The 15,110-nt window shown below is 52.3% G+C and overlaps 6 protein-coding genes across 6 annotated transcripts; 3 read left to right on the forward strand and 3 right to left on the reverse strand.

The window, feature by feature from the left end:
- Positions 1–34: 34 nt before the first annotated feature.
- GEF1 (glycerol ethanol, ferric requiring protein) lies at positions 35–2,703 on the reverse strand (the record flags this gene model as incomplete). Its single annotated transcript, XM_056216520.1, has 3 exons — positions 35–1,268; positions 1,316–2,147; positions 2,199–2,703. The coding sequence occupies 3 exons, from the start codon at positions 2,701–2,703 to the stop codon at positions 35–37; spliced, it is 2,571 nt and encodes an 856-aa protein (XP_056070767.1).
- An 855-nt stretch (positions 2,704–3,558) lies between these two features.
- On the forward strand, positions 3,559–5,028 carry N0V89_007760 (uncharacterized protein; the record flags this gene model as incomplete). Its single annotated transcript, XM_056216521.1, has 1 exon — positions 3,559–5,028. One exon carries the CDS (start codon positions 3,559–3,561, stop codon positions 5,026–5,028), a length of 1,470 nt encoding a protein of 489 aa, XP_056070768.1.
- A 2,882-nt stretch (positions 5,029–7,910) lies between these two features.
- N0V89_007761 (uncharacterized protein) lies at positions 7,911–10,858 on the forward strand (the record flags this gene model as incomplete). Its single annotated transcript, XM_056216522.1, has 4 exons — positions 7,911–9,020; positions 9,076–9,304; positions 9,355–9,545; positions 10,127–10,858. 4 exons carry the CDS (start codon positions 7,911–7,913, stop codon positions 10,856–10,858), a joined length of 2,262 nt encoding a protein of 753 aa, XP_056070769.1.
- Positions 10,859–11,280: 422 nt separating this feature from the next.
- On the reverse strand, positions 11,281–12,069 carry POA1 (ADP-ribose 1''-phosphate phosphatase; the record flags this gene model as incomplete). The annotated part of the gene is made up of 1 exon (XM_056216523.1): positions 11,281–12,069. The coding sequence occupies one exon, from the start codon at positions 12,067–12,069 to the stop codon at positions 11,281–11,283; it is 789 nt and encodes a 262-aa protein (XP_056070770.1).
- Positions 12,070–12,678: 609 nt separating this feature from the next.
- On the forward strand, positions 12,679–13,651 carry RIP1 (ubiquinol--cytochrome-c reductase catalytic subunit rip1; the record flags this gene model as incomplete). Its single annotated transcript, XM_056216524.1, has 4 exons — positions 12,679–12,970; positions 13,125–13,213; positions 13,266–13,416; positions 13,470–13,651. 4 exons carry the CDS (start codon positions 12,679–12,681, stop codon positions 13,649–13,651), a joined length of 714 nt encoding a protein of 237 aa, XP_056070771.1.
- A 512-nt stretch (positions 13,652–14,163) lies between these two features.
- Positions 14,164–14,934, reverse strand: BCP1 (Mss4p nuclear export; the record flags this gene model as incomplete). The annotated part of the gene is made up of 3 exons (XM_056216525.1): positions 14,164–14,493; positions 14,549–14,785; positions 14,839–14,934. The coding sequence occupies 3 exons, from the start codon at positions 14,932–14,934 to the stop codon at positions 14,164–14,166; spliced, it is 663 nt and encodes a 220-aa protein (XP_056070772.1).
- Positions 14,935–15,110: the final 176 nt, after the last annotated feature.

Raw genomic sequence — 15,110 nt, forward strand, 5'->3', positions numbered from 1 at the left:
GGTTGTGACACACAAAGGTGGAACTGTACGACAACTACCTAACACTCCCCCTGCCTCGGTCCTCTAGTTCGACCTCTCCATCGTCCTCGCTCTCCCTCTGTCCATCTGGATCGGCTTCTCTGCGTCTCGCGATGACTGGACTCATTAACCTCACACCTTGTCGACCGCCCAATCTAGACGTCAACTTGCTAAACATGCCATCGACCCACCCAGCGGCGGTCTTGAGGACGCCCCAGACCTTTTCCTGCCTTTCGTCCAAGCTCCGCGCAACTTCAGGATTCTCACGAGCCTCGAACTTGAATTGATACTTGAGACAATCTTTGACGGTGACGAGTCCAGTAAGGCGACCACGGTATTCGATGAGGATAACACGCGGGCCCATCTTCTTGAAGAGCTCCATGACAGTTTCGAGAGGGAGGCGCGGATGGACGGAGAGTGGAGTGGGATCAATGAATTTGGAGAGATCGACTTGAAGCTGACCAGAGGTGGCAGGCATGGTGTCGAAGGACGCAGACGGTATTGCGGAGGTTGGAGCATGAGCACCATTGTTGTTCGGTGTGGCGAATATGCAGCGCGCATGGCCGGGTGCCATTTGATCTTTCTTAGCTCGGTCAATGGCATATCGCAGCTCCGTTTGGCCTATGTACCCAATTAGGGTTTTTGACTGTGCATCTTCCACGATCGGATACCCTTGGTACTGGTTTTCGTTGACGATACGCTCCAATGCTCGTAATTCAAGACCAGTTGCGGGCAATGACACTACATGCGATGCCATGACCTGTGAAACGGGTACGCCGAAAGTGTGCTCCTCTTTGTTGTCTAGGAATGGATATCCGTTCAGATAGATCATGCGATCCGCAATGCCGCCATGACCGAATCGCTCACTGACGGCCTTCGTGACTCCGACTACGACCATGGTCGGCAATATGTAGGTCAAGGCGCCTGTGATCTCAAACATGATGACCACAGTCGACACTGTGATGTGCATGATACCACTCAATGCGGCGCCAGCGCCCAGAAAGGCGTAAGTACCAGGTGTGATGCATGGCACATCCGGCTGGCAGGCAGCAAAGAACGCTGACTCCGGGAATGACTCGTGTAAGAATTGTACAAAAGTGCCAACCATTCTTCCGAAGGATGCTCCGATAGCCATGGAGGGCACAAATATACCTGCGGGCACCTTGCAACCGAATGATATAATGACAAGAAGGGTGCGAAGAACCGTAGCTATAGCAAGCGAAAACATCATGCGCCAGCGATTAGCAGATCTAGAAATCGTTAGATGTGTCAACACGAGGTGAATTAGGACGCTTACTCGCAAAGCTCGTCATAGTCGTGGTCGCCCTCGCACTCCTGGAAGAGAATCTCCATGCTCTCTGTCATGTCGATGCGAAGGAACATGTTTGGATAACAGACGATGGCTGTGAGGACAGCTAAAACCACCGCCTCGGTGATCGGGTAGTTGCCAAGATACTTCTTTCGAAATACCTGCACTCTCAGGTTCCATTTCATAACAAACGCACCGTACAGGCCACCGAAGACTCCGATAATGAGGTAGAACAAGATTTCAAAAAAATGCCATGTCCGGTCGTACTTCACCTGGAACATGACGAGCTGGCCCGTCCGGAAAGGATTCATTGCAGCGAGGACAGCTGTTGCGACCAGAGCGCAGAAGTAGCTCCTCCAAAGCGTTTTCAGTGGAAAGTAATTGGACATTTCTTCCAGCGAGAAAAGCACGCCTCCTATCGGGCTACCAAACGCGACGGCCACACCTGCTGCAGCGCTTGCGCTGAGGATTTCCCGCGTTTTTGCCGCATTTCGTCGGTATTTGTCGAAGAATCGCGATATAACATTGCCCGTACAGACTGCATAATGCACACTCGGCCCTTCTTTTCCTACTGAAAGTCCAGACGCAATAGCGAGCGGTAGGCCGATCGACTTGATCAGCAACGTCCATGCGCCCAAGAAACCCTTCATGACGAAGCCGGCAATGATGCACTTCATCTCCGAGATTCCCGACCCGGCTGCATACGGCGCAAAGCTCTTGACCAACGTAGCAGCTGTGAGGGAGAACAGTGCCGCGAAAAGTATGTAGAGAACGTAATTGACAGGCCAGAAGCCGCTCCAGCGCTTCCATTCGGGGCACCCTGGTGCGTGTTAGCAATATCTTTATTGCAATGGAACCGACACAAACTTACCGCTCTCGGCGCCCCAGCAGCAGAAGTTCTCATTCAAATAGAAAGCCGTCTCGCAGTGTCCTAGCTTGATGTCCGCCAACCATTCTGTGATAATGTTCAAGCACGCTGCGATAAGCCCAATCGAGGCGCCCACGAGCGTAACCACGATCCAAGCTTGTCCTGCATCATACGCTTCGTACAATCGCCTGCGCCAGCCTATTCGGCCTCTTCCTCCAAGCCCAAGACTATAACTGTCCCGTTGTTTCCGCCTGGCTTTTCGCCGTAGCTGTTCGCGCGCCGCATCTTGCACCCAGTCTATCGTCGTGAAGTCCTCATATCTCTTTATCTTTGCGATCTCTTCGACGATGGCATGGTTTACGGACACCTCGCGCGTGGCCTCGGGATCATCTTCCGGGTCTGGCGGGAGCGAGTTGGAGGTTGGACGACGGCGAAGCGGCGGTGCGAACGACGAGGTGCGGTTTGGGGCAGCTCGAGATCGTGATCGCGAAGCTGAGGAGCGATTCATCGCATGGTTGAATCGTAGTGGTAGGGTCTATTCTGAGCCGTTTGGGACAGCTTGAGTGCTTGACGTCGGGCGCACGCGCCACAGCTGTCAAGGAAGGCACGCGTGGCGCAGCAACCTGTAGGTAACGGAAGCAGCAACGCTGTTGCAAGAGCATCCGGTGTTCGAACGAAGCGCAGCCTTTGGTTGTATCTGAATCATGGAAAAACGACAATGTACTCCTGGTACACTATCAACCAATGTCAATAGTATACAGACATGTGTTGTTCCATTTCGAGCAGCTCATCTCCAACGAATGTATTCCCGATCAACAACTACCACTTCAACTCCTTCGAAAAAGCGGCACGGCGCAAGAACATTCTCTTCCATTACCAAGTTTCGTTTCCTGATTACTACCCCATCTTAGAGCCTAAGGGATCTGCACTTGGCGACTATGCGTGTCTGAGCAAGCGCGCTGTGGTCACTTATGACCCTAAATGAGTAACATAATTAGTCTTCCAACTGTCTTCACGATTTCTGTTTCTTGCGTTACATTACAATCCGTTAATTCCGAGCATTCGGAATTCAATTCATAATGTATTCCGCGCTCGTACAACTGGCACAATTCAAGCTTCGATAAGGCTGGGCTAACACCAAACAGGAAGGAGCTTCTGTAGCTTGTGTCATCCCGAGCTTTGAGTACCTGAACAAACTCCATCCCATGTCTCGACATTGCCTTCGACTTTGAAAAGCATTCTATCTCCTGGTTCGAGCTTGAGATAGCCTTTTGCGTGGAGTACTCTCTATCGTAAGAGATCAAATATTGGAGTGCGAATACTGTAGCATACGCAACAGGACCCAGGCAGCTCTACAGCAGCAATGAAGCTCACTCTAGCTTCCCTCCTCCCAGCGGTAGCCTTTGCAGGACGGCTATCTCAAATCCCATTCCAAGAAACGCCCGAAGTCGAGGCCTTCCAAGTCTATCAAAGCGAATACTCTGAACACCACTCTCTGCGGATAAAACAACAACAGAATGGCTCCCTCTGCGATGCGCACTCAAAACAATACACTGGATGGCTAGACGTCGGCTCAAAACATCTCTTCTTCTGGTACTTCGAATCACAGAGTTCACCATCCGAGGATCCTCTTGTGTTATGGTTGACAGGCGGGCCGGGCGGTTCTTCTATGATTGGTATGCTCCAGGAGAATGGGCCATGCTTGATTAACGAGGGCGGCAATGGGACGCATTACAATGAATTTGGATGGAGCAAGAATGCGAATCTGCTGTTCATTGATTCTCCGGCTGGTGTTGGCTTCAGTTATCTGGACGAAGGAGTCCCTCTGCCGGGAGACAGTTTCACGACCGCAGCAGATCTACATCACTTCCTACAAATCTTCGTTGGCGATGTCTTCTCAGATCTCGCGGAGAGAGACTTTCACATCACCGGCGAAAGCTACGGCGGCCACTACTGCCCAGCACTAGCCGCACAAGTGGTCTCTCAAAACCTTTTGTATCCGAAACGCCAGCAAGTTAACCTCCGCTCCATTTTCGTCGGCAACGCGTACGTCTCTCCCGTCGACACTGCCTTCGGCTATTGGGAGACTCTTTGCACCACCAATCCCGGTGTAGAAGAACCCGTCTTCAACAAAACTCGCTGCGACATCATGGCCGCCAACCTCCCGCGCTGCCTCGACCTCGCACGCCTTTGTTACGCGCATCCCGATCCCGCCATCTGTGGAGCCGGTTCGACAGTCTGTTGGCACGGCGTGATCAAGTACTACGACGGCGAGTCAGGCGAGGGAGGCGACCGCAACCGCTTCGACATTAGCAACCCATGTAAATCCGGAGATGACTTGTGCTACCTCGAATCCGGATGGATCGAGGAGTATCTAAACCAGCCGCACGTCTTCGAGGCGCTGCACGTGCCCAAGGCGGTTGCGAACTACAGCGTTTACAACATGAACATTGAGTACGCATTTGAGCTCACGGGCGACCAGGGCATCAGCCTCCAACCACAAGTTCTCTACTTGCTTGAGAACGGTATCGATGTGCTGTTCTACCAGGGTAATTATGACCTTGCGTGTAACACTGCGGGGAATATTAGATGGGCGGAGTCGATGCCGTGGAAAGGGCAGCCTGCTTTTGTTGCTCAGCCTAGGAAGACGTGGAAGCATGGTGGCAAGGGAGTAGGGTGGTACAAGGAGGTTAAGATTGAGACGGCGAGTGGGAGGGAGACAACTTTCGCTGTTAGCACGGTGGACGCTGCGGGGCATATGGTCCCGTACGACAAGCCGGAGGAGGGACTGGCATTAGTGAACAGGTGGATCAGTAAGAGGAGCTTTGCGTGATAGAGTAGGTTGTTGGTGAGTATGAATAGAGTCGGTCAATGTGAGTATCAATATGATGTTTATAACTAAGTCTCCAGCATACAAACAACATCACGAATGTATCCAGAACCACCTCCCCTATCCGAGATTCATAGCTTCTGCTTTCATTTTCAATACCATCTGTAGTCGTCGGGTTTGGAGATCTCGGGATAAGTAGCCTGACTGTGTGTGATTGGGGTTAAACTCGCGACTCGACTACAACGTACAATCACCCTGGCAGGCGCTTACCGAACAAGCTGTTTTACATTTAGGTTCGTGGTCCACAGCCTCTAGCCAGTTTCATCACTGAAATGCATCAGAGCTACCGCGATGAAGTATGAGGAGAAATATGCTTGACATTCGCCAAAACGCGCTTCAAAAACAAATCGGGCAGCACCAGTGTCGAGCGGGTTACGGCACTTAATTTTATTGAAGAGATGTTGGACATGATTGGCTCACTTTGACAAGGATTGTGATCATGGCGGTGCAAGGCTGAAGCGATTGAACTAGGCGTGGGACATGGAGCGCAGCAGTCAGCCTGATGGAAGAAATGATCTTTCACCACAATCCCAGCAGGCAACCTTTACGTGCGACATCAGGATCCTCATGATGGAGCGACCTGGAGTTACTTTTTTGGGCCAGAGCACTACAGCCGATGGCGGACAGACGACCTCCAAAATAGCAGCAGATCATGGGGATGCTGTGGAACATAATAAACCCACTGTACACGCAGAGCCGGCCGATGCCGTCTCAGTGACGGAGCGACAAGAAACTGAAACGCCGGCTGCAAGTGCTCCCGCAGTACCTGCTCCCATTCACAACGGCCAAAGACCTCTTCAGCGGCAACAGGTTGATGACTATATGCGGAGTTATCAAGAACGGCAAGGACTGGAAGAGGCCGGGGGTTTGGAGAGTCATGAACTGCAAAATCTTCGGCTGGGCACCGGAAATTCTCCTCCCTCCATGAGGACGTCCTATCGATCCTCAACTTCATCACTTGAAGCGCAAACGGATGTCCCTCAAGCTGAGCGACGGAGAAGACGGTGGAAAACCGTCAGAGCACTCATGAACGACCAGGGAGAACCTACAGATGTAACAGAAATAGCAACACGTCAATGTCAGTACATCCTCATCGTCGCTGCTCAGGGCATTATCATGTGACTATTTGACAGTGGACAATACACCAAATGGATACCCAAAGCTAGCGGCATTCATGGATGGGCAGGATAGGTTTATGGTGTTCAGGCGCTTTGGGTACTTACAGGCACGACTGCTTTTAGAGAAAGAAGGCCGTCTGACACAACTGGAGCGAGAGCTCGATGAAATGGATTGGGATGATTTCGACGCGAATCCCGATCATCTACGTACCAAATGTCTCGAGTCAGAAGCCCGGCAGCAACTGCTCGATCAAGCCGACAAGCATTTTCGGGAGTATGGTGCGTGCCTGTACCGGATAACGACGCAAGCCATGATATATACTGATTAGATCGAAGCCGAATTAATGACCACCATACAACGACTACGGTGTTTTGAGCCGCCAACAAATCGAGATTACAAATCGGTTAGAAGTTTTCATCACGATTACAAACCGCTTATGGATGCCGAAATGGATGCCGAAATGGATCCTATTCGAGCTCGACAAGATCTTGTTGCACTTCGACCAGCCAAAGACCCTGATTGGTTGGAACATTGCATTGCAAGATGTATAATAGCAACGCGAAGCGAATGGCTCAAGGTAAGCGCTTCGCCTGAACGCGGAATCGGTGCTAAAAATCTGTTCAGCGACTGTTCCGAACTCCAGTAAGCCATGACCGATGTTGACACGAATGATCTGATAGACCATTAACGCAATTCCTGAGTAGACGCACCGTGTGAAAACATATGATCAAGTTGGTATTATCGGTATGTCTCCATCACCCTCAACTATCGTCCTGAGCACTGTACCCAATCACGACCTGAAACTAACGCCCTTATCTAGAATTGAACGCAAGCAGAATCGCCAATCTTGCTACTGCTATCATCGCTTTTTTATCATCCATCCTCCTTGTCTTGCCCGTCCTCATATGCTACATCCTCGTCTCCAACGTCGGAGGAAGTAGAGGGTACTTTGGGTGTATCGCAGTTCTCTTCCTCTTCACGCTCATCTTCGCTTGTTCTATGGCGTTTTACTCCAAAGCAAAGCGCCATGAAGTTCTTGCGGCAACTGCTGCGTATGTTGCAATCTCATCAATTTGTTTTCACGCGGTACTGATTCTTCTCCAGATACTGCGCAGTCATCGTGGTCTTCTTGGGAAACGCGGCACCTAATTAGCTTGCCAAATCCGTACAGCCTCGAAGCATAGGTCGAATAGCGAATGTTTGTGGCGGACATTATGACATAGTCTCAGCAGGGAACGCACGGAGTCGGCGTGGTCTCGTGGAGCAAGTAGAGGCAAATTGAAGAGTTCCTTATGGCAACTAGGACCAGAATTTGATAATCTCAATTTAGAATCATCGTTACTACTCTGGGTTATCATTGACGAAAGCTTCATGCTACATCATGCTAATTTGGAGGTTTCCGTGGTGAATAGTATGAATGCCTGTGATTGGTGGTTAAATTTGCAAGTCACTGCTACTACATCCGGTTCCTACGGTACAACGACGAACTATAACCCCGCGTTTACCCCAGGTTCACGTACGGCTACACATTTCCAGAATGCGGTGCGAAGATCTAGCATAATCCAGTAAATATCATCACAGTAGATCTAAATCCTACGAATGACGATTTCTTGGCGAAGCTACCCAGGAGGTATATGTAGAAGACGATGACACACGAACCTAATTCCCAACAATAAGCAAGGCCTAGTAATTCCACCATTGCAACCATGCGTTGGACAAAAAGCAATTCCCTAAGGCATGGCCCCATAGCCATCATCTCCGCACTCCTCCTCTCCCTAGGTTCTCTCGCACACGCAAAATGGAATATCCCACCAGAGTACGCGCTGTATGCATCAGACAACGGGCATTATTTCCAGACCGTTGATGGAAAGCCTTTTTTCTGGCAGTCGGACACCGCGTGGCTTCTGATTAATCGTCTTAACCGCACCGAAACAATCACATACCTGTCCGACCGCGCCTCAAAAGGCTTCACCATCGTTCAAGCATGCGGGGCGCATTGCAACGGTCCTGATCAGCCTGACCGCGCGGGAAACCTCGCCTTTGTGGATGGCGACTTCGGTAAACCCAATGAAGTATATTGGGAGTATGTCGACTCCATCGTTGAACTTGCGTGGAAAGACTACGGAATCAGGATCGTGATGCATCCCGCCTGGGGCGGCTACGTGCACAATGACAAAGGCGTACCTGGGTCCTTGAACGAGAGCACGGCGAGGGTATTTGGAGAGTTTGTGGGAAGGAGATATCCATATGTGCCGAAGATATTGTTTGGAGACACGAATCCTTGGTGGAAGAATAAGACAGCTGTGAGTACGGACTACGCTTATGGAGGTGTGGCAAGTGCACGTTTGCCGGAAGAGTATCCTGTTATTGACTTCTCGGGCGTTTATCATGCACTTGCGGAGGGGATCGTGAAGGGAGAGGGCGAGGTTGTGAGGAATGGGAGTTATGATGCTGGAAGTGGGAATCAGAGCTATGTTCCCATGATCTCGATGCATCCTACGAACCAGTGGTTTCTGGGCGGTCCATTAGCACTGGCGAGTAGTTTTTTTGGGGAGTGTGGGTGGTTGGCGTTTGATGTGAGTCAGTCAGGACACTCGGATCGTCCGCCCAATCCTCCGATTCCGTGGTGGTCGTGTCGGAGGGGTTGGGAGCCGGCGGAGCTAATGTGGAGTGTGGGCGAGAGTACGCCTGGGAAGAAGAGACCAGCGATCGAGAACGAGCCGCACTATGAGTGGCGGTATAATAACGGGAAGTCGGGCAAAGCTAATGGAATGTATTGGAATGCGAGCGATGTGCGTATTGGCACGTGGCAGACGGTAAGGATTGAGTACGAGACCTTTAGCAGATGTTCTGCAGGCTGATTATCTGTAGGTGTTCGCAGGTATGGCTGGCCTCACTTACGGAGCCAACACCATCTGGCAGATGGCTATCCCCGACCTATACCCAGCCGATGAGAGCGGCCCACAGATTCCATGGTATGAGGCTATTACTTTGCCTGGTTCCAGCCAGATGCAATGGATTAAGAAAGCCATCCTAGACCGCGGGGATGGCACTTACTTCGATCGCATCCCAGCGCAGGACATCATCGTCGGCAACGCTGGTAGGTATTCCGCTTACGAATCTATATCTTTGCTGATAATGAACACTCAGGCACTTCTGACGCCCGGATCGCCGCCACTCGCGATGCGGATGGTTCCTGGCTTATGGTATACTCACCGAACGCAAGCTTTACTGTCGAGACTAAGAGTCTCAAGGGCTGTGACATCAAGGCTAGCTGGTTCAGTCCGCTGACCGGGGAGTATACACCGGTGAACAACTATACGCAGTGTGGAGGATCGACAGTACATCAATTTGAGCTTCCTGTAGCCGAGGGCCATTTAGATTGGGCACTTGTGCTAGAACAGTCTAGATAGAGATGAATCAGTGCAATTGTAGCTCTTGGGATGGTTTTTCCTCAAACAAGGAGAAATCATCGGTACCTTTCGTCTTGCGACATCTTGGGACGATAATCAACATTTGTAAAATGTCCAGTGAGGGGAGGAGTAACAGTGGAGTCTGATGGCTAACGCATGGTAGCCGGAAGTGTGCACGGACTCAATCCCAACGCGACACCTCCAAAAGTTCGCGACACCCACTCTACGCGTCAGACGACCCCGCTACTTGCTTTCACCCAACACGAATTGCTCGCGCATCTGTCTATACCCCAGATATCCTGTCCGGGATTCAGCAACCTCTCTTATTGAGCACTGCACACTGTAGCTGTTCCTCTGTTCCTTCACCCTCACCCCCAACTGTCTCGCGACAAGATGCCGTACAACAACACCCCCATCGCGCCTTCCAAGGAGGTCAGCGGCCAGGTGTCACTTCCTCGTAAGCCTATATCTCAAATTACAAAGAAACCATAAACCTAACATTGATCTAGTCGCACGCGTCCAAAAAAATCATCAACGCTGACCCCGAGCGTCTCCATACCTCGAAAAATGCAGCCTTCGCCATCGCCCTTGCAACCGAGCTCTTCATCCAGCACTTCGCTACCGCAACACACAACGTCGTCAAAGCAGAGACGCAGAAGAAGCCCAGGCGAAACGTTCAGTACCGCGATGTTGCAACGGCCGTCGCGAAGACGGATAATCTCGAGTTTCTGGTGGATGTCGTGCCCAGGACAGTGAGGTTTGGGGAGGTGAGAGAGAAGAGGGAGAGGAAGGAGAAGGAGGCAGAGGGGAAAGGGAAGGAGGGCAGCAAGGAGAATGGGGAGGGCGCGAGTGGAAATGTGTTGGAGCGGTTGATGGCGAATGGGAAGAAGGTGAATGAGGAAGAGAAGGAGAAGGTTGAGAAAGAAGGCCCTATTGTGGAACAAGCAGAAGGCGGCGCTGAGGCTATGGAGATAGATCAGGAGCCACAGAAGGCGGAGGAGGCGAAGGAAACGCCGGTCGTCGAAGTCGAGGACAGCGAGCCTGAGCAGGACGAGGTGGCCATGCAGATCGAGATGGAGATGCGAGGACCGCGGACGAATGGTAGTGCCGCTACCGCTGCCAGCCCAAAGGCTCCCACAGTCAGCCCTCCTGCTCCTGCTCCTGCTCCTGCACCTGCGCCAGCTCCTACACAGAGACCTACGAGGTCGAGCGGCTTCACAGCGATCAACGGTTCAAAATAAACTAGAGGTAGGGATATTCGTCATTTTGTATGGGCATGCATAGCAATGGCGTTCATGGCTTTGTCAAGGATATCACAATCTAAGTGTAAAGCATTATTTGTGGACATCACACCAGTGCAAGGAAGCTCTCAATGCTCGGATTGTGATGAAGAAGTTGTTTGAGGACTCAAACACTATGACGCCTGGAAGACCAGACTTTCAACACCGTATCTGTTGTCCCAGATACCCCAACCCCCATGTTCGTGAGATCTTCACGTGGTTCGATTTCGTTCGAACGCTCTGATGCAACGAAGGAACTATGCTCAACATCCGTCTCGCCGTCTGCGTCCCTGTGGTGGTTGGTCAAGCTCTGGCTCGTTTCTCACTCTTCTCTTCTGCTCTTCCTTTACCCTGGCCACTCGCCACCGGAGGCGAAGCGCTTCCTAGTGCTCGCGGACGAACGACCGAATGGAACCTTTGGGCGCGGCAGGCAGAGAGTAGACGTGTACCTTCCGGTGGCCTGCATCGGCCGCTAAGACCTTTTGCAACACCTTCCTGGTAGCTTTCCAAGGTACTTCGAACAAAACCGAATTGATCTGACACATCCTGATTTCCGTGAGTTGCGGCTCGCGACTCAACTTGTCAAGCAGGTCCTTGAAGGCGGGCACCGTGTTCTGCAGGATCATAGGCGACGGATCTTTCTTCCTGCCATGCCCGGCACTGGTAAACAAGCAACCGATCCAATGCTTTGGTGCACCAGGTTTCACCTCACGGGGGCCTATAAGCAGACACGTACCCACTCGAACAGGATTCTGCTTTGGGTGGTGAGCAGACAGGCAGTGCCTTTCGTACTCCTTGAAGGCCTTGGGATAGCGCTTGTGGAACTCTTTGGCAATCCCCGCACCCCAGACACCTTGGGTATTGCAGGCGTGAATGAGCACGCTGTTGTCTGGTGCTGAAAACAGATCGCCTACATGCTCTTCGAGGCGGGACGCGGCATCTTTGGTGCTGTTGTCGTTGTGTTGCTCATCGTCTGTGACTTTGGCCTTTTCCTTGCCCTTCGCTCCGGCCTTGGGAGACGTTCTCTCGTTGCTCGTCTTGTCGCTCGGGATATCCTCAAAAGACGTTCTCGAAGACACTGTCTTTGAGTCTTCTCTAGCGGGGCCCTTGCCGATATTAGGTATCTGTCCAGTCGCGTCCGTTTGTGCGGCAGCGTCAGCGTCGTCCGTCATCTTGGCCGCCTTTGGTGGGGGTGCTTCTGGATGTTCAGTATCCGATCCCGCGCCCCGCTTATGAGCGATGCTGTCGGGCGATACAAGTGTGCGTCCTGTTGAAGCGAATCTTAAGAGCGGGACTAAGTGAGGGAGGTGTGTAGGCGAGTGAGCCCGCGGCGTTTGACGGTGTTCAGAAGACATCTTCGGTATTGGCTAAGTGAAGGTCAAAGTGAATGGATCAGTATGAATGGGATGAGTAACGATGTTGTGATGTTGTGTTAGTTGTGTTGAGAGAGGCAGCAAGAGTGAGTGTTGCCTGGAGTTAGTCTGCGGTTAACAGTAGAAGCTGCGAAGCAAGCAAAAGCAAGCCAGCCTAAAGGCAGCGACTATTCTAGAGTGCATGCATCTACATGGAGATGGAGCTTCAATGTTAGAAGGCACGATGTGGTGACCTGCGCATGGTGAGGCGATGACGCCTGGAAAAGCTGCCCCCCGGCGCAACCGCAGCAGCCAATCAGCGCGCTCCCGAAAACACCTCGTCAATCGCCCTTTCCAAACTTCGCTTTCGACCTCATCCCGTGCCTCCACAGCTCCATCCAGCGCAACACACCCTCCGCCGCATCCACGATGCCCGCCCTCGCAAACACCACCCGCGCGATAGCCCGCTCATGGACCCAGCACTCGCTGCCCGTCGCGCGGGCGGGCTGCGGCGCCATGCAGTCCCGCAACCTCTCCGAGGTGCACTCGACGTCCAGCTTCGACAGCCCCTTCAAGGGCCAGGGTAGCTCCACCAAGATCCCGTCGTTCGGCCACTATAAGAAGAACTCCGGAAACGAGGACGGCCCTAAGCTCGTGCAGTACTTCATGGTCGGCACCATGGGTGCGTTGGCGAGTTTGGGCGCGAAGGCCACCGTGCAAGGTAATTCTACACCACACCTCCGTGGAGCTCCGGACAGCAATGGAACGGGAAGGGGAGGATCGCTGAAGGGTGTTTCATAGCCATTGGCTGTTTTGCGGATGGATTGGAGACGCGCGGCGATGAGGCAACAGATGCTAACGATTTTGCGTCGCAGATTTCCTTGTCAACATGTCTGCTTCCGCCGATGTCCTGGCCCAGGCCAAGGTCGAGATCGATCTCGCTGCCATCCCCGAGGGCAAGAACGTGCGTTGCCAACTTTCTGCGCGCCCGGAGACATGGAGCTAATATATTACAGGTCATTATCAAGTGGCGAGGCAAGCCCGTCTTCATCCGACACCGTACCGAGGGCGAGATCAAGGAGGCCGAGGACACAAAGTGGGAGGCGCTCCGTGACCCCCAGGCCGACGCGGACCGTGTGAAGAAGCCCGAATGGTTGATCATGCTTGGTATGCCTCAAACCTAGGTTTATATAGAGGATCAACACGCTAACAGGCAACAGGTGTCTGCACCCATCTTGGTTGTGTTCCCATTGGCGAGGCTGGCGACTTCGGCGGCTGGTTCTGCCCTTGCCACGGTTCCCACTACGACATCTCTGGCCGCATAAGAAAGGGACCCGCACCGCTCAACCTCGAGGTACCGGAGTACGACTTCCCGGAAGATGGCAAGGTAGTCATTGGTTAAGCGACTGTACAATAGAAGAAGAGGTGGTAGATGGTGTGGAAGGGAGGGCTGTGTCGATAGTAGCAAGCATCACAATTTCCTTGGATCAGCTTTCTTCAATAGATTCGCTTATGTGCAGTAGTATGTACAACAAAGTAGAGTCTTCGTTCTGGCAACCTATTCATTTTTTGTGTTTGCTAACCGCAGGGTATACATTCATCCAGTTTTCCCAAAATTATCGTCAGATTCAAGTTCGTCGCACATTTACCCTAGGCGCTGTCTAGAGTACTACCGCTGAGGCCGAAACTATTGCCCACCTCCTAGAAACGACTCGACAGCGCTTACAGCCCCCCGCAAACTTGTCCGCTTCGATCAGTATCAAATGACCCATGGGCTTCACACCCAGCTCTTGAAACGCCCTCTTACTATCACTCGCACCCTCATCCACCGGACTCTCGAACTCAAAACTGCCATACCCCAGCGCATGCCTATGCAACACCTCGTCCTCCGGATGAAAATAGAACGTCTCTTTATCATCCCCCCTTCGCGGCCTTCTTCTTCTTCGCCGGAGGCTGCTCCGCCGCAGGCAGGTTCGACTCTACCTCCATGTATGCCTTGGACAACACAAGGTAGTGTGTAAAAGCGTAAGGTTCCTTCTCATCAAGCGCCCACTGGATCTCTTCTTGCAGCATCTTGTAGCTGGGTGCGACGATTTCGTGGGGCATGTTGATGAAGCGCTCGGTAAGGATGAGGCCAATCTGGGAGGTGGATGGGGCGGTAAGGAGCGTTTGGAGAGGTGCGAGTGAGGGCGTGGTGGAGTGTCGGGTGAGGTAGGCGGTTAGGTCGGCAATTACTTGCTTGTCCTGTAGTGCGGTTAGTCTGGGAACCATGCATAGTACCAACGGCAATGAAGCTGACCTTATGTGTTTCGAGGTTCAGCACTGTCAGGAATGAGAAAGGGTCCGATTCCGTGCCATCGCACTTCACTGTGCTTCCCAGCAGTGGCTGCGATAGTATGAGATCTGCGAGCTCGGAGAGGTTGAAAAGCTGATTGTCGACGTCGAGGAGCTGTCGCAGGAGGGTCTTGAGACCGTGGAAGTCGACTGCGGGATTTGGATCGAACCATTCGAAGTCTACATCCAGAGTGTCCATATCCTACAAACGTGAGCTTCATTCTCGTTGCGGGGAAGAGCGGGGAGTATGCGCACTTCATCGCTGTCAGAGTCGTCATTTTTCCTCTTGCTCTTGCCGTCGGGCGCATCGGGGAGGTCCTCGGGATCTTTTTGAGTCTTTCGCTTCGCCATTGTGTAAGTTGTGTATGTTGTGCAGTGCCTGCGGCATTCCGTCGAAATAATTCTGAGACGCTTGGACCACTGTCGATAGCCACTTCCCACCGGCGCGGTTGCGCTTGCTGCCCCGCCAAATTTTTTATCAGCTGGCGCTGTGCGAGTCACTTCCCCCTCGTTCACTCTTTTCCTTA

This window comes from Didymosphaeria variabile (genome assembly GCF_027946475.1).
Source record: "Didymosphaeria variabile strain IMI 356815 chromosome Unknown scaffold_5, whole genome shotgun sequence".
NCBI classification, from domain to species: domain Eukaryota; kingdom Fungi; phylum Ascomycota; class Dothideomycetes; order Pleosporales; family Didymosphaeriaceae; genus Didymosphaeria; species Didymosphaeria variabile.